Genomic DNA, 22,663 nt, shown 5'->3' on the forward strand with positions numbered 1-22,663 from the left:
TTATGGACCTATCATGAGCATCTTCTGACAACACTTATTTTGTTTGATGTTTTCTAAGCCAACAAAAACATCATGTAATGCAAAAACGATCTCTGGTTGTATTGTGCACAAAGTGCACTAATTTAAAACAGACAACTTACTTAAAAATACAGAAACATAATTAGTTGCACAAATCATTCCAAAAACTAGTGGGAATCTGCTTTATAACCTCTCTTTTCAATTTTTAACACTTCTCATCACAGTATTCCTTATTCCAGATGAAGAGATGCTGTCGTGGTATACCCTGTCCTGTCATTCTGTGTGAGTTTGAACTAAGACACTGCACTACATTTCACTGAATTTATTTGCATCTCTTGCTTTTCAATGCTCAGATGAACTGACTGATTTTAAAATCAAATACAAGAACCTCTCAACCTGTTAGCATTTCATAACATGAGTCAACAAATAGCAATAAAAACATATTCCTCATTAACGAGGAAATTCCAAGCCTGGTTGCTGGCAACATGAATAACTGCAAGATGCTATGAAAAAAGAAATGCCTGCATTTAGTTACACATGTTTTCCCATAGTAAACCAGCACCACCACTTCTACCTCATTCAGAGGTGAAGTTTCTATCATTAACCAGATATTAAACATGTAACTTAAGGTCAAAGCTCATGTCAAGTCTTGTGCTATTGACCTTACACCAAACAAAACGTATCCCTCTATGAAGATAATTCAGAAGAAGCTACACCTTCCTAAGGATTTCATGCCTTCTTTTACATTATGCATGGGCACATATGTAAGGCAATCTCAGTAAGTCAGCAGCTCTACAAAATTCAGACAATGCTTTACAGGGAACATTGAAGGAACTGTAACAGGGATGTACTTTTGTGTTTTCAAATTCCTCATTATATTTAACTGCAAGATCAAAAGATGGCAAGAGCACTTAGAGACCAAAGAGCTTTCTCAGAGCCCTCAGTGACCTGTCAATTCCAAATGAACCAAAGTAGATCCAAAAGTACTCCAAAGACAGTACCCTAATTAGTGGAATGGCAGGACCTGTGATTATGGATAACCCTGTTCATGACAGTGATAATGTTAATGGCAATAGAGAACGGATGGAGGACATCAACCAGACTGTGTGATGGCAGCACCTCCTGTTGGTGATAATCACCTTATCAGAGAAGCTGCTGCAGGCCATCTCTGCAGGCGGGGAAGAGAAGTTTCAGCTACAGGACACTGAAGTTGAAATGGCAGAGGAAAGCAGCAGCTCCTTATGTTTCTTAAGAAATGCATCTGTGATTAATGTGCTATGGGGAGTTATTACCAGCACCAAAGTGCAAAAGACAGGACTTCACAAGGTCGCCACAGGTCTTCCAATTGCACACAATTCTGTAAGTTAAATACAGGTATTCTCCTGTATCAGAAAAAAACCCACCAAGCATTCAGAGGCAGGTACCTCACGAAAGCGGGGAGAATCACAGATTCATCAAATTATTAATGTTGGAAAAGAATTCCAAGATCATCAAATTATTTTAGACTGAATACCACCATGCCCCTTAAAGTGCATAATGAAGTGCCATGTCTACTTGTTTTCTGAATACTTCCAGGGAAGGCGATTTCTCCACTTCCCTGGGGAGCCTGTTCCAATGCTTAACTTCTCTTACAGCAAAGCAACTTTTCCTAATATCCAACCTAAACCTCCCCTGGCACACTTTGAGGTCATTTCCCCTTGTCTGTGAGAAGAGACTTCCCACCTTGCGACAACCTTTCATGGAACTGTAGAGAGCAATAAGGTCTCCCTTGAGCCTCCTCTTCTCCACTGAACACCCACAACTCCCTCAGCTGCTCCTCATAGGATTTATGTTCCAGACCCTTCATGAGCTTCATTACCCTTCCTTGGAAGGGAATTGAATATTCCCCAATGGCTGAGCTGCAATGTGGAACTCAATGTTCCTCAGTGCACATAATACAGGAATGGTCAGAGTGTTGTACTGACATTCTAACAGCAATTCCAGGCTTTTCAGCTTGCTGTGGAGCAGATGAAACACAGCAGTGGGGTGCCAGAACTGAACAGGGCAATTGAAAGGAGCTCCAATGGCATTTTGAGTGCTCCAGCCCTGTATTCTGTGTATGCCCAAGTCCTGGCTAATACTGAATGTGCAACGCTTGCACTGCTACTTGAAGATGAACATCCTTCTTTCTGATATGAAGGCAGGTCTGTGAAATGGGAAAGGTATGTGGACCAGCCAGCAATACACTTTGGCACCCATTAAAGCAAATCTGCAATGACTAATGACCTGCTGAATCAAACTGAAATTGCTTCAATAGACTGAGAAAGGTAAGTGAAACACACAACAGGGACTATATCTGCCAGCAGTAATGAAGGCACTCCATCACCATTTGCTAAGAGACTTAAAAATTTGCACATCTGTAAAAATACACACACCATATAAAGAAAATGCTAATGGTAAAATTTGTCTATTCTTTATGGACTGTACTTTTTATTTACTGACTCAGTTGCCTGCAGCCCAGGCTAGGGATTTATTAATTTCTTCTTGTTGCTGTCTTTATTTGTTTAAACGGATATATTGTTAAAGAAACTCTGTAATTATCCCAGTGTAATAGTCACAAGCAATAGCACTTAGGGCCATCGCTGTCACGTGTTTTCTGCCATCACACTACAGGGTTAATTGCTGAGAACAAAGTTATCTTCTGGTAGTTCTGCCCCACCTGAATGATCCACAGCAGCTGTGTTCCTCATTTAGCTGGCATTAAACTGATTGTAAGTCTAATTGAGCAGAATTCTTGCTAGGCTCCTGTTTATCTCACCCAATACATATAGTATCAAGGGTTGTGTAAATACAGAGATGCATCAGCTGTGCTAGATGGATTCATATACAAAATGCCTGCTTCCTAAAGTGCTGAAGAAATTGTAGTTACAAGCAATTTAGAATTATCTCTTTGTCAGATCAATTAGAAAGAAAAAATAAGACTTGGAGGACCATGTTAGCTTTTTTTTAATTCTCCATTTAATAATTAATTTATAGATCTTGATGCTGACTACAGGTCACACAACCCTCTCCCCCTTTTCCAATCCATAAAAGAGAGTTTATAGTCAACTTCATATTCACCTATATGAAAACAGAGCAGAAAAAAGACAGTACACAGGATCTGACAGTGTCCCACTAAATAGAAGAGAAAATGGTACAACATGTCAGGAAGTAGCTTAGGAAGATAACCCCCATCAAGGAGGTATTCAGGCATGTAACAGAGGCAAGGAATCTCGACAGCCTTTTTTCTGCACTGGCTCTTTTCAGTCTGCTCACTGAAAAAAGTCTCACAGAACTCAACCTTATATTTAGATTCAAATATTCAACTTAGAAAAGCTCATCTCTTGTCTTTTATTGTGGAAGATGAATGAGTTTAAAGCATGAACAAAACACCTTCCAATAAACACTGTTAAACAGTTGCATTAGTATACATTACATGTGCATGTAATTTTCAGGTGAATCTCACTTAATGGCTCTTAAGTAATACAGGGGTTCTGTATTTGATTTCTTGGAATTTAGGCTGGTGCATCTGTATTAAAGACAATACTTTTAAAAAAGGTCAATGCACACATAAACTACTTGCTCTTTCTACTTCTGTATCACCAATGGATATACACAAATGTTTTGATTTTTTTTAACGTAATATGTACAACTTCTGTATGTATGCGAGTGCACATACAGATAAACATTTATTACTCTGGCCACAAGTATCTCAGTTAGATAAATCATTAATCATAACACTGAAATACTGTCCTTTCTCTTACAGAAAGGGAAGTTCCTTTAAACTAAATTGTTTATTATGTCAACTACAATTAAAGCTTATTGTTCCATGCATGTACTACAACTTCCAAGTTTGTCCCCTGAATTGTTCCCTTTCATTGTATCACCTGTGCATGTATTCACAATAAAATTGTGGTCTTCTGTGTGGGTGGAAATGACTGTTTGATGCAAAAAGCCTGTTTTCAGTCTACAATGAATAATCAACTAACTTCTTCAACAGATGCAAACGTTAAAGTAGCAGCATGCAGATAATATTGTCCCCAAGAAAATTTTCTAAATACTAATCTAAATTTAAATTTCTAAATACTACCAAAGAGGTTTACTGGGTCCCTTACTCTTTTGTGGCACTTCAATAAAATAGGTCTCCAACTAGCACTGCATCTTAAATATCATATAGCACCTCAAGAGTGTTCCATGTACATCTGTTTCAAAAGTTGTGCCTGTCCCTCCTGTGCACAGGAACATTCCCTACCAGAGCAAATGGGATTCAGACCCACACATCCAAATGCCTGCTCAAACTGAACAGAAGCATCTGGTAGGTTGTGCAGTTACAAGAACATTCATATCACATGATACAAACGTGATTTCTAGGCACATCCACCCACTCAGTTACATGGAACACACTCTGGACAGGCAGCAATGAGGAGCCTCCCTACTCCTTGGCTCAGTTTTAAGGAATAACTCCATAGAGGAGATCTAAATGCAACAGAGTTGAAGGAGGCAAACCCCTGCTTTTTAGAAGATGCAGTTCACTATTAATAAATAATATAACCACCTAAAACACGTATCATCAACTGCAAACATGAACTGTAAATTTATCATTCCCAGAAAGATATGCTGCAAATGTAGCTTGGCTAACTTAAGACCGAATTCTTATTTGTACACAAAACCATTGCAAAGTACAGAAATATCCTCTGGTACCTGAAAAATAGAAACTATTGAAATAATGTCTACCATACACAACATTCATCAGTTCCAAGTAAAAGAAAGCTTATATTGTTTTGAGACAAGAACTCTCACCAATACTGTATTACAGAGAGCTGACAGCTGCAATACATTCAGCTAAGGAAACTAAACTGAGCTAAAGCACTTTCCTTACAGTACCTGTTTGAACTATTTTGAACACAATTGCTAACATTAACTACAAACAGCTACATAATTCAAACAGCAAATAGGTAGGAGCTTCCAAGAGACTTCAAACTTTTACAACAACATACTAATAGACAAGAAGTAAAAGAATGTAATAGTATTTTATTAAGTATTTTTGAGCAAATCACAAACTGAACATCATGGAGAGACTGTTTCATGATCTGCTCAATTAAAAATCATCATGCTTATCTAACCACAAAATTCATTTTATTTTGAGAAACAGGAATAATTCTTTGGGTACACAGAGTTAGTACTTACGGGTAAAATGATTAGAAGTGGATGGATTGACACTATCACCACTGTCAGCACTTTCACTGCTGGAAATGTCATCATCTGATTCCCTCACAGAGGAGCAAGGTGAGGAGCCATCAACTTCTTCAAACTTCCTCTTTAAAATTCCACTCATTGCTGCAATGCTGTCACATGTACCTGTAACAGGAACAGAGGCAATGAGGCACTGAAACATCCAGCTGTAGAATATGCAATCATAAACTCCAAAGTAATTTTTATTTCAAAATAGCAGTAAATTGCCACTTCTAGTCTTGAATAATCATTTAATATGAAATTACACATGACTAATTAGGAGAGTGAAGCCATAGAAAAAAAAAATCTTAAGTCCTACTCTAACTTGACATGTATGGAGGTGATTATTTCGCTAGAATAATCTGTGACAGATTGCTTTCAGGGAGCATTTTCCCCACTATGTCAACAGCAGCATGTCCTGATTCCAGCCAGGACAGGGTTAATTTTTTTAATAGTCCTGAGAGGGCAGGGCCAGGACAACAAGGTTATTCTGTACCACCTCACATCATTACTGGGGGCAAGGGGAAGGGAGTCTTTTCTGGGGAGTAGAAGTTCCTGATGGCTCCAATTCCAAGGCAGAGAGAGCTGGTGTTGTCTGTTGTGGGTTTCCATTGCCTTTACTGTCCATTTCCTTATCTCATTTCCAGTAATTTGTTCTTATCTGAACCCATAATCTTCACCTTTTTTGCCTCCTACTCTCCTCTCCAGCCACTGCAGGGGGGGAGGGAGAGTGAATGAGTTTGGAGAGTTTGTGGGAACACTAAACTGGGGAGTGCCTCCCTAAACCGTGACACAGCAGAGGTGGAAATATTGCATGTAATTAACTAACTGAGGAGAGATCAAGAACAGCTGGAGCCTGCCCAGGGGACACACAGCTGCCACCATCCTGCCTGCAGCACTGCAAAGACAAATGCTCCTAACACTTACCCAGGCAAAAACTTTGTCTGGGATTGATGACACACTGTACTTGTCTGGGACACACAACCCAGCACTTAGGATTTGACAAAGGGGTCTGCTCAATCCCACTGAAAGCAAGAAAAATACAAAATTCATTTACACTGCTCATGAAACAGAACTATTAAAATCTCTATAACTACCTTTAGGATTCCTTAGTTCTGGACCAGCCACATTTGCTCCTTCCAGGAAGCTGAACTGAATACCCTCCAGAACTCCCTTCCAACCAACATTTCCATGGCTCTGTGTTTAAAACCCCAGTATATCTGTGAGGAAGTTTGCAAAAGCTGGGCTAAGTGGCTACTAAAGAAGACAAGGTTAAAGCAGAGATTCCAGTACTGGCCAAAATGTTTAACAATTAGCACATTTCAGGGTTTTGGCTCAGGCCACCTCTTTCTCTCCTGGATTATGCAGGATGAAGCAGGTGCCAGAACCATTCCCAGCAGGCAGGCTGGATGAGGGCACCTGGGTTTTGGCAGAGGCCTGACAGCCCAACCGTTGTGGACAAGAGCTGTGTCCTGCCACTTGGCAGCAGAAACCCGAGAATGCTGTCCCTAGCCCATGTCTGTCTTATCTTTTCAATTAGTACAGAGGCAGTCTCAGCTGCTGCGCTCTGACCCTGCAACACAGCCCTTCAGCAGCTGGTACTCTGCTATCTTTGCTCACACTTGGCCTCATACTAAGTAGTTTCAATGTCTCCTGTGTATTCTACAGCTCCCTTCAAGCCCCAACACCAGTTTCTTTCCTGGAAAAAACAAAGCAACAGTGTGAAGAGAATTGTGACCTTTCAGCATGGTATGACGTCATGGCAAGATAAAGATGGGTATATGAGAATGAAAACTACAAACAAAAAAAAAGAGAAAAAGTAAAACAAAAAAAAAAACAAACACCCCCCCCCAAAAAAAAAAAAACAAAAAACAAAACCAAAACCAAAACACCACTTAAAAAAACCCACCAAAATAACCCAAAGAAAAAGTAGGATGCACCATCTTACACAGTCTGTGAGACTAATTCCAGATCATAATTCCACAAACACTGAAACCTGTCTATATGAAATTCATGGGTTGAGGTGGCAAAAGCACAGTGGTTTCTTCCCAGTGCAAAGAAGTTTAGTTCTAATTACTTGTTTTGCTTTGCTGACAAAGCATTTTAACTTTGCCTGCCAGCTCCTAAGCACAGCAGGAGGGACTTATGAGCAGGTTTGAACTTGCCTTTGTAAGTCAAAACTTGAAATTGCATATACATTATACAACATTTTAATGATATTATTAAATTGCAAGGATTAGAACAGAAGTTTTATAATAAGGGAGTTCATTCACTTCTTGAGAATCAAAAGCTCTAAAAAACACACATGAGATTGTACCAAGTTTAATATCCTGTCTCCAGCAGTAGTCACTATTTAATGCTTCAATGGAAAGCAATGGGATGCAAAATCCTGCCAAAACAACTGCAGATACACAGCTCTGCTTCCTCATCCTTACAGCCAATTTCCCCTAAGCATGAGACTTGAAATATTGCTACATGACAGTGCCCAGCCTCTCAGAAATTCACTTAACTTGGTCTCCTGAGGCAACAAGTTTCTTATTAGTTTTCTGTGCGAAGAAAAAAAACCACAACAAAACATCTTCTGAAGCTATTGCCACACCCCCTTCAAAATCACTGCAGTTTCTATCTCTGCAATATTTTGGACAGTAAGCAGCAGGAAGGCAGCAGTGTCCAGCAGCATGCTGTACTAGGCAGGACTACACAGGTACCCCCCACAAAGTGGGGACAGCTGAAAAGAATCACTGACATCTTGCTGCTGTATTACAGTGGTATTTCCATTTCAGCAGGGATTACATTACATGGGAGGTAGAGGGCATCTGCTGATCCTGTACAGAATTAGGAAACACCTTTATATTTGGGGGTGTGCAGGTAGGGAGCAGCAACGGAGACAGAAATGGAACTGCACATTAAGTCCTGCATCCCCAAGCTGGGGCAGCTGTCCAATGGCTGCAGCTGCTGGGAAGCACCTGGAACGTTCCTGCCCACACTCCCAACCTCACAGCTGTGCAACCCTTCACAGCCTGCCTGCCCCTGGGGAGCTCCCCAAAGCCACACAGCCTCTTGCTGACACTACTCCTCTTTTAATGTGGGAACTAAAGCATTCATCTGCAAGAACAAGGAAGAGAAAATGAGCGAGAAACCACGTAGGTCTGAAACACTTGAGCACTTGTTTACTATTCAGATTCTTCAAATTCTGATTTAATAATCCCTACAACAAGATGCAGAATCCCATCAGAAGGTGTAGCTCATGGGAATAGTGTAGAGGGAGCACTGGTCCCCAATAGAGCCAGCACGTGCCTGCTCTTGGAACTGGTGCCATATTTCCTAGGGCTAGAAAACAAGAACAGAGGGAGTGATGTGCCACCTCAACAGGTATACTTTGACACCTCACAGCTACAGCTGTGTCCCCCCTGCAAGAGCACAGGGACATACAAATGGCTGATTATTGCCTGCTGACAGTGAAAACAACAGCTGCTTTCACTGGAGTAACCAGAAACTCTGAAATTACTCCAATGTCCTTGTCACTGGTCGTCCCTCAGACCAAAACCCCCTTCCTAGAAGGCTCTGCCAATCTGTCACCAAATTGCCTTCTTCAAAGGCACGTAAGCTTTTCCAGGCTCTCACTTTCAAGTTCCCCTAACATAAAGGCATTTCTGCACATACCCAAAGTTACAGACAGTTGAGATATCTGAACCAGTTGAGGTCTCCCTGGGAGCCTGAAACTTCGTGTTCTTCCAAGTAAGGAGTCCAAGAACAAAAGGAAAATCTATTATGAGTGCAAAGCATGTTGAGAAGGAAAAAGGACAGAAAGGCTGGGCAGACCCAAACCCATAAGCAATTGTTTATATACCCTAAGGCTGGTAATTACAGCACTTGGCTGCTACCTGTGCCCACCCTCTTTGGACGATGAATCTTGGCATTATTTTCTATACAGCAAAATGGTCTCCACCTAAACAAAGGACTAGGATGCTCTCCACTAAGCTACAGCTTAGGGGCAGCAGGTACTGCACAACAGACTCTGCTCTCCAGCACCTGGGTGGATTTCTTAGCTGTGCTGCTTTGCAAATTAACAAGAGACCCATTCAGCAGTAGATCTTTACAAGAATGATGTTTTGAGATGAAGAGTGACCTTTGCTCTGCTCTTGAAAGGGAAGGTCAGAGTACCTCCCTTCAGGAAACGCTGGACTGTGACTGTGGAGCACAGGGAGCTCCAAGCACGGCTCCATGCTGAAGGGTAACCACAGGGACACGGGGGATTAAAACATTTCTCTCCAGCATCGAACCTCCAAGTGCACTTCATTAAGTGGATGTGACTTAGAGACTAATCCTGAAACCTTACTGAGAAGCAGAAGGCCTGCAGTCCTCAATGACCACAGCCAAACCTCAGCACAAGAGAAAAACAATTCCTGCTCAAAGAGCCATTGGAAGGACAGGGAATTTCACAGCCATCCCCACATTCCTCCTTGCACCTCTGCATCAGTAAAGAGCAGCTTTGCTGGCTCTGTAATTCTGCCTTGTCTTCAAATACAATGGGATTCTGATCAATTTTTAAACACTTCAAAAAGAAATGTTTGATACACAAAGCAGATGTATTAAATAGTAGGATCTCTGGGGGAATGACAGTTTAGCTTATTAATTACCAAAATTCTGTTTATGAACATAAATTTCCCCCTTCTCCCCCCTTCAATAAAAGGCAACTGAATTCCTTTAATTTATCTTCTGGACTCCTTAAAATCAACTTCTCTCTCTAAAAGCTTTAATTACATCTTTAAAGCATTACGCTTGCATATCCCAGCTAACGTAACATCAAAATGACAATTTCAATACCTAGTCAGAACTTCCCTGTGAGGAAATACACCTTATATTACACAATGCTTGCTTTAATTGAGAAAGCTTTAACTCTTGGGATTAGAGTTACACAGTATGTAGTTGTAGCCTACATGCTTTCTTTCAAAAATATTTCCAGGCATTATGACTTCATATGCAGAGGAAGTGTAGTGAAAGTGTCAACAATGAGACTGCTAAGGGCATGGTGGGAAGAAATGGCTACAACAATTTAAATGGCTAAACAAATATAGGCTAAAAGTCAAGTCAAGGGTAAAGATATAAATTCATACTGCCTCTGGCAGGAATCAATTATGCTGGCTATTCTGACCTCTAAATGGCTTTTTCTGGAGAGGAAACATGAAAAGCTTACTCTCACTCTCTCACTTTTTACCTATTTTCTCTCATCTTCATTACAAGTTACATATGTATGTTCCACATGTCTAAACTTGGCAAAAAATATTTAAAAAGGAGAAAGTGATAAACTGTTTTATCTGCGTTAAAGACCAACAATAGTTAAAAATTTTGCAACTGCAGTGGTTGAAAAGCATTCTCACTCCAAAGAACATTACTGAAAAGACTTGAAATTCTTAGTAGAGATGTTTTGAGAAATGTCAAAGATGTGCCTAAAAACATGAAAAATTGTCTACATTAGTTGGGTTTTGAAAATGGTAATACAAACCGAGTAACACCACAATGAAAGAGGCAAAACTGAAGAAAGAAAAAATCATGAGAAGAGATTGAAGCAAAAGGTTATGAAAAGATTCCTTTCCTACAGAAGTGTGAGACTCAGACAAAAATACTGAGTTTCAAATTTCCTTCACTATTTAAAAGAAATATAAATGGAATAGCAAAGCCATGCTCTGTCATGATCACTGGAGCCAGTTATAAAGTGGGTGGTATACAAAAACAGAAGTGTGCTCAAAGTTGAGTGTTACCATTCATGGTGTTCGTCTGTGCTATGTGTCTGAACATATAGCTGAGGTGGTTTTGCATTAGCTCAGCTCACTTTGAACAAGCAGCACAATCAGCAAGAGCAGATCAGCTGTACTAATATACACAGCTTTTGAGCAGAACTGATCTGTGGAGCAGAACACTGCCCTAACACAGACCATTTGCAGCACCCCTGTGAAATACATCTTTAGATTCAACAGGCATCTCGGAAGTGTAAATACACACTTCTTTGGATATCAAAATAAATACACAGTAGAGGGTCATAAGATAGAAAAATTATGCTATTTAGTAATTATTCTTTATTTACCTGCAAATTTTATTGCTCTTCTAACATAGGTGTTCTTTTGTCATACACTGGTAAAATTTAAATACATATATACTACGCTTTAACAAATATTGGTAATAAGAATTCACCACAGAGGTGGCATGAAAAAGGGTCTCAGGTTATTATGCAGCAAATCCTGCGATACTGAGGACCTGCCTGCGCTCAGCCAGCAGCCATTTGCGTTTCAGCGCCGCTGCAGCGTTCCACAATAGACATGCTCGGCACGTTCCCTAATGGACACTGCTACAACTCTTCTCCCTTCAGCGCTCAAACTCCAGCTGGCCAGATGATTTTGACCAACCTCACGCCTCTGCCTTGTCACATCCACTCAAAAAAAGGCACAGCTACAGGAATACCTTCTACTGCTCCAATGCCAGCACTGACAGATCGGGGTGCTCCAGGAGTTTCCAGGTTCAGTGAGGGAACACATGAAAAACAGTGTGGAGCCCCAATATTTCAACAGTCAGATTATAGTCTTTGGACTTCAGCAACAAGACATTTAAAATTTATTGTATGATCTTGGTTCTTTGCATCAAATGACTTATAAAGAACCAATCAAAAGACTTTTGACTGATGGGCTTTTTAATTTTTTTTTCCTTTTTCTCCTTCTCTTTTTGTTTTAAACATCGAAAGCATAAAAATGTCCAATAACAGCTTGTTTTTATCTTTTTAATAAATGCTGACATTAGAAAGAACATAATTAACCCAATTCTCTAATAAAATCTGTGCTGTGTATATTTTAAAGACTCCAAGTAAATATTTGGCACAGCCATTAGTAGTCATGTAAAGTTACAGACTGGCTTCTTTGGTAGCTCAAAACTCTGTTGCTATTTTTTACTAAAAAGCTGAAAGAAAATGGTAGAAACTAAACAGCTAGGAAAATACCAGGAAACACATTATTTTCATCAGCAGAAATATCTGAGGAAGAATAAAACAGGCCCCTAAAAACAAAAAAAAAATTGGTCAGCAGGAGCCAACATTCAATTGCCACCAATGAATTGAATGTAGCTCCACGGCATGACAGTAAAATCATGACTTCATTCAAGGCTTGGCCTCAAGTAGAGCCAAAATTAGTAAAAATATGTTTAAGTGCATCTTTCTCCCTAGAGAATAAAGTCAATAAAACTATTCGTACTGGAAAATATAAATTATTAATATCTACTGGAAGGCTCTGATGTTTTGAAATTGCTATCTTCAAAAATAGCTTTATGGCTATAATAATTCAAGCTTTCTATCTAGATCAAGGACAATGCACAACCAAAATATAATGCTACAATCTGCATTTTTCATGCACACCCAAGACAGTCCTAAGTATATATTCAAGTCCAGAAAAAAAATTACACAAAAATAGAAGATGTAAAATTGCTATTTATTTCTAGGATTTGCTTTTTGACTTTGCACTGTTCATGGTGTATCTATTCAACTCTGAAAAACAATACATTTATTTTTTTTAAAAACTGGATAATTTTATAAATAATATTGTTTCACAATTAAACACTGATGAGGGAAATTCACCAAAAAAAGACCCCTTAACATACACAACAAAATACTGAATGCAGGAAACAGTGAACTCATACAACACAACCATGAAGTCTTCCTCTGCCACTGACATATATGTAAGGAATTGACCTAATCTTCTAAGAAAGACACAAGGTAAAAATAAGTTACTCAGCTATCAGCTAAAACTGAGAAGAATTTATTTTCAAATTTACAAAAAAGAAAAAAAAAATCTGAGAAACAAATGGACCTTTAATATTTATGGATTTGTCTCTTCTGGATGGATGACCCAAGGCACAGTATGAGGGCTGCTTCACTGATGCTCTTCCCCAGGGTCATGGTGTTTAAGCTTTCCTCTATGTGGTTACTTTGATAATCAGAGTCTTAGCCACAGTGCAAATTGTTTTTTACTGGTGTGAACTAGCAATCTCTCCTTCCCATCTCACCACCCATTTGCACAATACTTGAAGAAGATTAACTGCTTCTGCTTCAAGCTCAGCTGATATGAGCTAACAGGTTAAAAAAACTAATTAGGAAAATATGAAAGACGTATTGAACAATATGACAGGCACAGAGAAAGCATAACTGCACAAACCTAATTTCCTTACAAAATGAGTCAAAAAGATCAGCCACACTAATATTTCAAAGTCTCAGATTTAGTGACCATGGTCAATAGAATGAGACTTTTTATTTATGAAGAGAGACAAAATAAGCATTATCAATAAAGTAAAACGTTTCTCTGTAAGCCAGTAGTTTTCTCTGTATTTTCAATAACTGAAAACCTCAAAAATTACTTTAAAAGCATATATTCAATTACTGGCAAAATTTCCAATAGTAATTTCAAATTTGTGGCCAGCAAAAATTCCCCAGAGGTCCTTACTCACCTGTACATAATCAACACAAAGGCACCCAAAGGAAGAGCCTGTGGTGCTAACACAACATGACAGTCCACAGTAAGACGGACCTGAAATTACATTCCCAGCTGTGTTAAAATTGAATGTTGACTCTCTTCACTTTTTTTTTTATGCTAAAGAAAATTTGTTTTATGCCTGTAGTGACTTGTATACTAATAAACATGTCTAAGAATTCTTTTCAGTTTGCTTTATAATTCAAAGCTGAAAACTTCCTTAGAAAGCTGACAAAAGAGCTGCAGGTCTAATAACAAGCATGTTCCCATGCAATTCCCAAGGCACTCTTGTCACTGAGACAATGATGAATAGGAGCTGAGCAGTGAGCCCACTGCCATCTCATTGCCTGACTTGTAAGCACCTTATGACCATTCAGCACCACTTCAGCCAGGGGAGTCTGCAGGGACAAAATTAATTATCTGCCCTACACTCTCCTGAAAGCACTGCTGTGAAGGTATGCGGCTTACACTTCCTACCTGAAGTGGGTTCCTTTTATTATTTGATGTATTTTGCTTTATTAAATCCCTGATCACTCTGTCTTTTCCAAAGGAGCAAAAAGGTTAATACTGTGCAATTTCCACTTTTCCATTTTATTAATGAAAGATGTTTGTTTAGAAGCAAGAGCAGGTGAGAAGCATAATAGTAAACAACTGAGCAATTTCATTGAAAGCTACAAAGTTAAACCTCTGGCTACTCTGAAAGTGAATTCTGCTATAAAGACGCTGGTACAACAAGACAGCAAAACAATGGCAACTCTGGGAATCAATTCCCCCCTGAGTCGTGGGATTTCCCTTCCTGCCCCTAAAAAAAAATATTTAAAAGTCAAAATATTTGCTTGAGAATAGCCTGCTCAGCTGTCACAGTCTATGTTGGAAGTAAGCAGCGCTACCATTTGATTTCCACACTAAAAACAATTAACAAACACATTTTGTGGCTTACAATTTTTGTTTACTCTATCACCCCCACACAAATGGCATTTACTAGAGATGGCTATCGCTTAGGAAGTGCAACTAACAACATCTGCAATCCAGCTTCCTTGTTAATACATTCATGATACATTTAAAGCAGACTCTGCTCAATAGTGATACAGAACAAATTTTAAATCACTAAGAAGTTCATCATATCCCTATTCCAAACACCCGACCTCCTCCTGCAGCAGCACCATGTCAGCCTATTCCACCATCCCAGGAGGAGCAGCCAGGCGCGCCTCAGGTGGGACAGGCCGTGGGCACAGCCCGGCCTCGCTCACAGCAGCCCGGGGAGATGTGTTAGAGAGGGAAGCCTTGTTCCCGAGATGTGTTGGAGAGGGAAGCCTTGCTCCGAGATGTGTTAGAGAGGGAAGCCCTGTTCCGAGATGTGTTGGAGAGGGAAGCCCTGTTCCCGAGATGTGTTAGAGAAGGAGCCGTGTTCCCGAGCTAGGGTGCCCAGCAGGGCCTGGGGCCGCTCCGGCCCCGCCGCACACACAGCGCGGCCCCGCAGCCCGGGCTGGGCCCGCAGCCTCCATCCCCCCGGCAGCACGGACAAAATATCACCTCCGTATAGGCGTGCACAGAAATGATTTGCCAGAATTGAATAAATAAATGTAATGAAGGGGCAGCATGCTAATGAGAGCTACAAATACCACAGAGGCTTATTTACTCTGCAGCCTCCCACTACATAATGGTATCGCTGCTTGCATTTCCTCATCAGAATCCAACAAGCAGGCGAGAAGGAGAAGCTGCCATCGGTAAATGATGTTGTAGTTCCTGCCCGTATCGCTCAGAACGACTGATGAGGGTCAGGCTCCATACTCTGCAGCCCACATTTCCTACTTCACATTAGACAATGGAATAAATATGCAAATCCCTGCTGCTTATGAAGGAGCAGGATACAAACAAGCCCCAAAATCAATCAGGACTTCAAGTTATATATTCCATGAAATTATTTATGAAGTACTAAACAAAAGCGATGGATCTTTTCATCTGAAAGCCTGAAAGCAAATTGTCCAATGCATCTGGATGCTAGTTTTTAAGAAGTATCCTTGCTTATATTTTTGCATTTAAGCATAGAAAAGCCTTAAAAAAGTCAAGCAGCTCCTCTTCCTTTTATCCTTAACTTTACAATATTTAAGTTGTCCAGTTACATATATTAAGTGAATTTTCCATCAAATTGTTATGCCAGTACAAGCTTTTACTCCTTTTCCCATCTTCCCTATTTTTTGTGGAAAAATTATTTGAAGTAATGGAAAACTGAAGAAGAGGTGCTAAAAATACAAACCTCTTTTTGCAGGGTGGGTGTAGAGACAGGGGAGCTGTAGGAAAGAATTAAATGCAAGTGTGGGAAAAGAAAAAGGCCACAATTTTCCAGTTTCTTCGTTTTAGTTTTTTTTTTTGGGATCAATTATTCACATCTCCCATTTATCACAAGTTTCATTATGATACTGTATCCATATCTGTGAAGAGATGGAGAAATTAAAGGCATGCTATTTATCTCAGAGCTGTTTTAACCTAGTAAATATTTTCATCTTCTGTACACTTGTAGATGAGTCGTATCTGTCTTTTATCTACACTCAATCCCTGTTCCAGGGTCAAAAAAGCCTACAAAAGAGCAATGAAGCAACAGTGATCAAAACTCACTGGTAGGACTTTAAGTGGTCTCAGCATTCTAAAGATGTGATGTGTTTGGGAATATTTCATTGAGGAAAGGGCACATCCATAATCCATTTTTTCTCAGCATCATGTCTGGCTCAGAGCAAAAGCAAAAAGAGATACTGACAGACTGCATGTAAATTTATCTTTAAGACATCTTTACCAATGCAGCAATATATTACAGCTGCCTTTCTTCAGCCTGACTTTCCACCTGCATGTTCAAAGGGAAAACATCTCTAAACTTCAAGGTTCAATTACTAGAAGTACATTTTAAGAGCAAAAGTTTTAGATGAGACAATCATTTGTTGCTATCTCAGGGAAAATATTTAAGCTTTGGAATTAAGTTTCCAAACATTTGCCACTGTGTACTCTAAACCATGACTTAGAAGTCTTCAATTTACATTTAATTTAAACTTCATTTAGTCAACTACTGCATCTGTCTAAAGCAAGACATTTCACAATAAATGCAAGTTCCTCTTTCTGGTAAACAATGGAGACCAAAACCTAAGATATACAGCAAACACTGCATCCTCAAACCAAAACATTGCACACCAGATTTGGGCTCCTCAGATCCAGAAATAAATTAAGACAGTGTAATTAACACAAAACTCCAGTAACACGAGAGATCAAAATCACGTCTCTGTCTTCCAAATGCCTGATACGTACATAAAGATTTGGTTCTATTTATGATTCTAAAAGAGACTCAACAGCCACCATTCAAATTGCAGCATAAAATGTTTACATAATCACACTTTCAATAGAGTTTAGAGATGGGGTAAAGAAAAGTATGTCTTAAAATCACCATAGCTTGGTAGCAACACAGAACACCTTTTGCTTCAGGAATTTGTTCTTTAAGCTTTCTTAAAAAACTTGACACTGGGAATGTTTTAGAATATGAAGAGCCTTATCCACAGAAAAAAAACGTTTGTTTTATTGTTTCTTTCCCATATAAATAGACAAGACAGGTGTATTTCAAAGTTGTGATTCCATTGTAACAGTGGGAATGTTGTTCTGTAGAAACGCTTATTGTTATTTTACTGCACACTGTTAATTTTATCTCTGTATGCACTTATTGTAAGTACCTAACCAACTCTTAAATTTAAATTTTAAATCCACCATACTCATTTTAGACGAATATAGTAGTTATATGATAATTGTATGACTGTATATTGCTGTATTTTCTCAATTTAAATTAACATAGAGTGACATGTTCAGTGTTATCGCATCCAATCTCACGGTACATACTGCAGGTGTTACTGCGATATTAGCAGGGTTCTCTGTAAAATAAATTAATAGCTGCACATAAGTACGGTGAAAAAGTACTTTTACATATCCTTTCTGATCTATTGTCTAAAACGCGAACAGGCCTGCGTTCTGAGATGCCAAGCTGTATCAGGATTGCAATATAAAATTACCTTTTATAGGAGAACCGTTTTAAAGCAGGGACTGCAAAGCACCTTCGCTTAGGCATCAGCAATACGTGCCAATGGAAAATGATGCCCTGTAAGCCACGGCACATTTCCGACGGCCGAAGCGCGCGGGCCGCGCGGTCCCGGCCCCGCCCGCAGCGCCGGCAGCGGCGGAGGCCGCCGGGCCCCGCCCGCTCCCGGGTTCGGCCGCGCTGCCGCGGAGGGGCCGGAGCGGCCGCGGCTCCGCCGCCCGGCCCGCGCCCGCCGTACCGGCCCGCGCCCTCCGCGCGCCGCCGCCCCGCCCCCGCATTTGCATGGCCCGGCCCCGCCCCGCCGCGGGGCATGCTGGGCACGGCCCTCCGCCCCTCGCCCCGGGCCCGCCGCGCCGGGCGGCAGCGCCCGCGCCCCCCGCCCCGGACCGGGCCAGCGCCGCCCGCCCGCCCGGCGGTTCCCGGGGAGAGCCGCTGCCCCCGCCCCCGGCTCCGCAGCCGCAGCCCGGGCTCCCTTTCCCCTCTCCCTTTCTTTAATTCCCGAGGGCGGGCAGCGCGGGCTCCGCCGTGCCCGCACAAAGCGAACCGGCACGGACGGACCGCGAGCGCAGCGCGCCGGGCCCTGCGCACAGCACGGCCACAGGCACAGCATCAACGGGCTGTTATAAAGCACACTTCTCCCTTGGAATCATAAGTGCACATGAAAAGAGCTACTGTTCTCTACATTTCGAGTTTTGTTTCTTTATTTCCCCGATCGTTTTTCAAGGGCTCCATCTCCTTCCTGCTAAAATACTCCACAAAAATCAGCATATCCAATTTACGATCTTCAGCATTCAGAAAATAAAGAAAAAAAACCCCAAACCCAATACTGTAAAGAGATTTAAGGAATAAAACTTTTACATTGTTAATTTTTATATTATGTGAAATCACCAAGAATTTGCATGTCTATCCTCTTTAAGAAAAACACAGGCCACAGAAATCTTTAGGAGCAGTTTTCAAAAATCAAAATAATTATGAATAATTAACCAAGAACTACTATGAGAAATAATTACTTGCTCGAAAAATAATAACATGTTTCGCATTAACATTAGAGTGAAATGCATGCGGAGGGTTATAATGTATCACTCCCGAATGTCTACAATTACATTAAAAATAAGACAAAACACCAGTTCCAAAAATTTCCAAGGAGAATGTGAAGGAAAAAAACCCATGTAAGTGCACTGTAAGATGTGCTCTAATGTTCCATTATGTTTAACCAAACACAAACACTACAGATCTCCTACTGAGAAAGAATTAGTCTCAAATACATAGCAGAGTAATAGATTGTTGTTACTAAATATTTTATGATATTGGTAAATGATCCATCTAGCATAAATTTAATTTTACTTGCTATCCCATTTTTCATGCACAATTGAAGTTTGAATTGCATAGGAATAATGGTAAAAACATTTTTACAATGAATTTGATCAGAATTACACAATTTATTTAGCTTGGTATCAGACTGATGTGCATCCTTCCAATCCTGCCGTACAAAATGAAAAACCCCTGGCTTTATTAACAATAAAGAAATAGCAAAAAAACCATTTATATTTAAAACATTGAAGTGTGTGAAGAATCTATAAGAAAACTGACCTGTTCAAATTGTTGTTTTTCCAATCCATGCACTGTTTTTATTAATTAGGACCCAAACCAGATTGATCGTCATTTTATAACGTTTGACATATTCACTGTCTTCCCACTTCCAGCAGAATCTTCTTAAATTTCCCAGCACTGTGTTTTATTGCTGGTACCATATGCTTTATTGTTCAGCCACAAGAGCTTCACTCTGCACAAAGACTCATTACCTACTGCTTGCTGAGCAGCTTCGGGCTCACTGAGGCTGCCTGCGTGATCACATGGGAGTTTTGTCTGAGAAAGCCAGGCATGCCACTGATTTCACCGGCTACGGATATTTTTATCAGCTGAGGTCTACTATGAGGAAGGAATAACAAATTCTAAGGCTTCTTTAGTTCATTAAGACAGCAGTTGTTATGGAAATCCCCTGAACTTTTTTTTTTAAATTATTATTATAATTCCCACTGTAACGCTGGTCCAAGAAGAAATTCAAGAGATTTGTTACAAGTAATTTTTTCTTGCGGGGAGTGGCACAAGCCATGCATTGTCTGCATCGCTCTGCACACAGTACACACTGAAATTAATATTCTGAAGCGGTAATATTTTGCCAACACTTAATCTGCCAGTGTTTATCCTTTATGTGGAGGACGAGCTTCCAAATGAAAAATTATACCTAAAAAACAGCCCCTTAATTTACATTTGTCTCATCAGTCAAGGGCATTATCGTGTAATCTTTGGTCTTAAAATGAGTTTTGCTGGCTTCACTGAGGCTACTCAGGTGAATAAGAATTGGCCATTTGGGCAGGGATTACTCTCAAATCCAAATGACAAATTATGTAATACAGTGAAGTCTAATCTCTTCCTGGTAATAGTTGGTGATGCTCTGGGGTTTGTTTACGTGTGTGTGCATGTGTGCATTTGGTTGGTTGACTTGGGTTTTTTTATTTATTTTAAACAAAAATTATTAGTTTAAATAACATTTTATAATGCTTAAAAACTTAATATTTACCTGAGTATTTCATATTAGAGTAAGTGAATATCTAGATTCAAATTACAAAAGCCCTTACAGAAAAAGATAAATATTAATTATTTTTTCACTGATCCATTATCAGTATCAGGGTTCCATGCTGGAATATTTGGAGATAGCTTGATTCCTACTGCAGAGTGAATTCCCTGAGTATTCTAATTTAAAGCTAGCTTTCTACAAACAGCTAGTGATGATAAATGAACATCTCTCCTCCGCCCTGAAAACTCGTACCGAACACACAATTATCCATAATATTAACATTGCAAAGATGCAGCTATTCTACAAAACAGTCAATTATCTCTAGAATAATTCAGAGCATTTTGATAACATGAGATAGCAAAAGAAACTGTTTTCTCATTAACATTCCACAAATGAAATACCTCCTTATTCTATTTGAGATCTCTCTCATTAGAATAAATGACAGCTTGTAGCTCATGGTTGGCATTATTCTGGTCCTATCAAAGTCAGTGGAAGTTTTGCTGCTGATTTGCATGGAAGAAGGGACAAGCATGACTAACAGATTCATTCGCCTTACCGTGTCGTCATGCAAATCAATGACAAAACTCATTTCTTTATTGTTCTTGGCTCGGTTTGTATTATTATGGTTTTGTAACAGTTGATATGCAGTCTCTGTGATTACTCTGAATTATACAAGATGGTTAGCAAAGGATTCAGAATTACCTACAACTAAATCCAGTAATAAGTATCTTCTACACTCTCACATTCATTTCAGTTTTTTAAAAATGCCATTATCAAGAGTGAGTGTATTCTGAAGTGCTACCATTTTCATCTATCCAAAGACAAGGACTGAGCAGATGTTTTGTGGCTGAGAACCTTCCATGTCTCTTAGGCAGGAAACACTCTTGTGTGTACATTAATGAGAAGAAATGAAAGCAGACTAGAAAGATTGCTAACGAGCAGCTGGTTTAGCTAGAGCTATGCATATTTTTTTCCCCTGGCGATACCACTGATGATGTCACAATGCTCATGTAGGAAGACATAAACAAAAGGCAGGCATTTTTGCTGCAGTGGCACTAGGAGAAAAAAGAAAACTCAAATGTTTGACAGATGGAAAGAACAAAAATTGGTCAGGAAAAGAGTACTATTGTCACATTTTTCCCTGTATGTTGTTATATACTATGGAACAGTCCTCAAATCCTGAAAGGTGGTTAGAGGAAAACATGTTCAAGGACATGATACAGTTAAACCAGTTAGCAGCAAAGAGTTGTTTCTGCAGGAGACAATAGCAGCAAGCCGTCTCCATGCTGAGAGGCACCCTCGGTTAATCACTTCTTCAAGGTTGGTGGGGGGAGGGAGGGAAGCTTCAATCCTCCATAGTGGAATTTTGAATTTCCTAAATATAACTTGACATTTTTAGGTAGCTAAATTATATTCCATCCCATCCCATCACCTCTTCTCACAGAGTTACTAAATAGAAGGAAGTCTTTGTCAGAGCCTCATTGCTGAATTTCTGCCCAGACATACTATTGAGGAAGGGCTTTTCTGCCACCACAAAAGGGATTATAGATCACCCAAGAGATTCACAGGAGGCAAAACCTAGGCCTCCCTTGTCACTCCACAGAAGGAAGAGGTTCAAATGAGACAATACTTCCTGATACCACTCCTGTAACAGCCAGGATTTCTTCAGGAGAATCCAAATTCACCTCCCCTTGAAACAACAGTGGGAGAATACAAATGCTTAGCAGTCTCTTCCACTCAGGGTCTCCCATGGCAGTCAAGGTAAGCAAGGGCTCTCTTTTCTTAAATAAAAGGTTCTTTGTGAATCCAAATGGAAACAAATCAAGAACCTTCTGACAATCTGTAAATATGGGTAAACTGTCAGATCCCACATCTACTTTGTAAGAAAATTAACAGGAACATTCTTAGGCTATCTCATTTCACAGAAGCTACAGTAAAAGTGACCTGGTTAAGGAAATTTGGACTCTGAGTAATCACCGTCATTAATAAGTAATGATTTTGTAAATCTTGGTTTATTCTACTCTATATGCATTTAGACTTGAGTACTTTTATAAAGGTTATATGCAATGAAATACGTATCTTGGACAGAATTTAAAAACAAATAAAAAACCCCAAACAAAAACCCAAAGACCCAAAATAACCCAAAATCAGCCATGTATCACAAACCAGACTAAGTCCATGATTTGAACTTCAAATTATTTCCACCTAATACAACTACTTTACTTCATTGGGTATCAAACT

The 22,663-nt window shown here is 39.8% G+C and overlaps 1 protein-coding gene across 5 annotated transcripts in view; it reads right to left on the reverse strand.

Moving 5' to 3' along the window:
- Positions 1-22,663, reverse strand: part of CSRNP3 (cysteine and serine rich nuclear protein 3) — a 97,025-nt gene that overhangs the window by 21,089 nt on the left and 53,273 nt on the right. For 3 of the 5 annotated variants that reach the window (XM_058027554.1, XM_058027553.1, XM_058027555.1), the window contains exon 3: positions 5,224-5,394. In XM_058027554.1, the coding sequence (XP_057883537.1) occupies positions 5,224-5,394 (171 nt within the window). Of the gene's footprint in view, positions 1-5,223; positions 5,395-17,818; positions 17,940-19,434; positions 19,664-22,663 lie in introns of those variants that run through there. The other 2 variants (XM_058027556.1, XM_058027558.1) reach the window with 2 other exon arrangements.

The sequence above is a fragment of the Melospiza georgiana genome, chromosome 7 (genome assembly GCF_028018845.1).
Source record: "Melospiza georgiana isolate bMelGeo1 chromosome 7, bMelGeo1.pri, whole genome shotgun sequence".
NCBI lineage: Eukaryota > Metazoa > Chordata > Aves > Passeriformes > Passerellidae > Melospiza > Melospiza georgiana.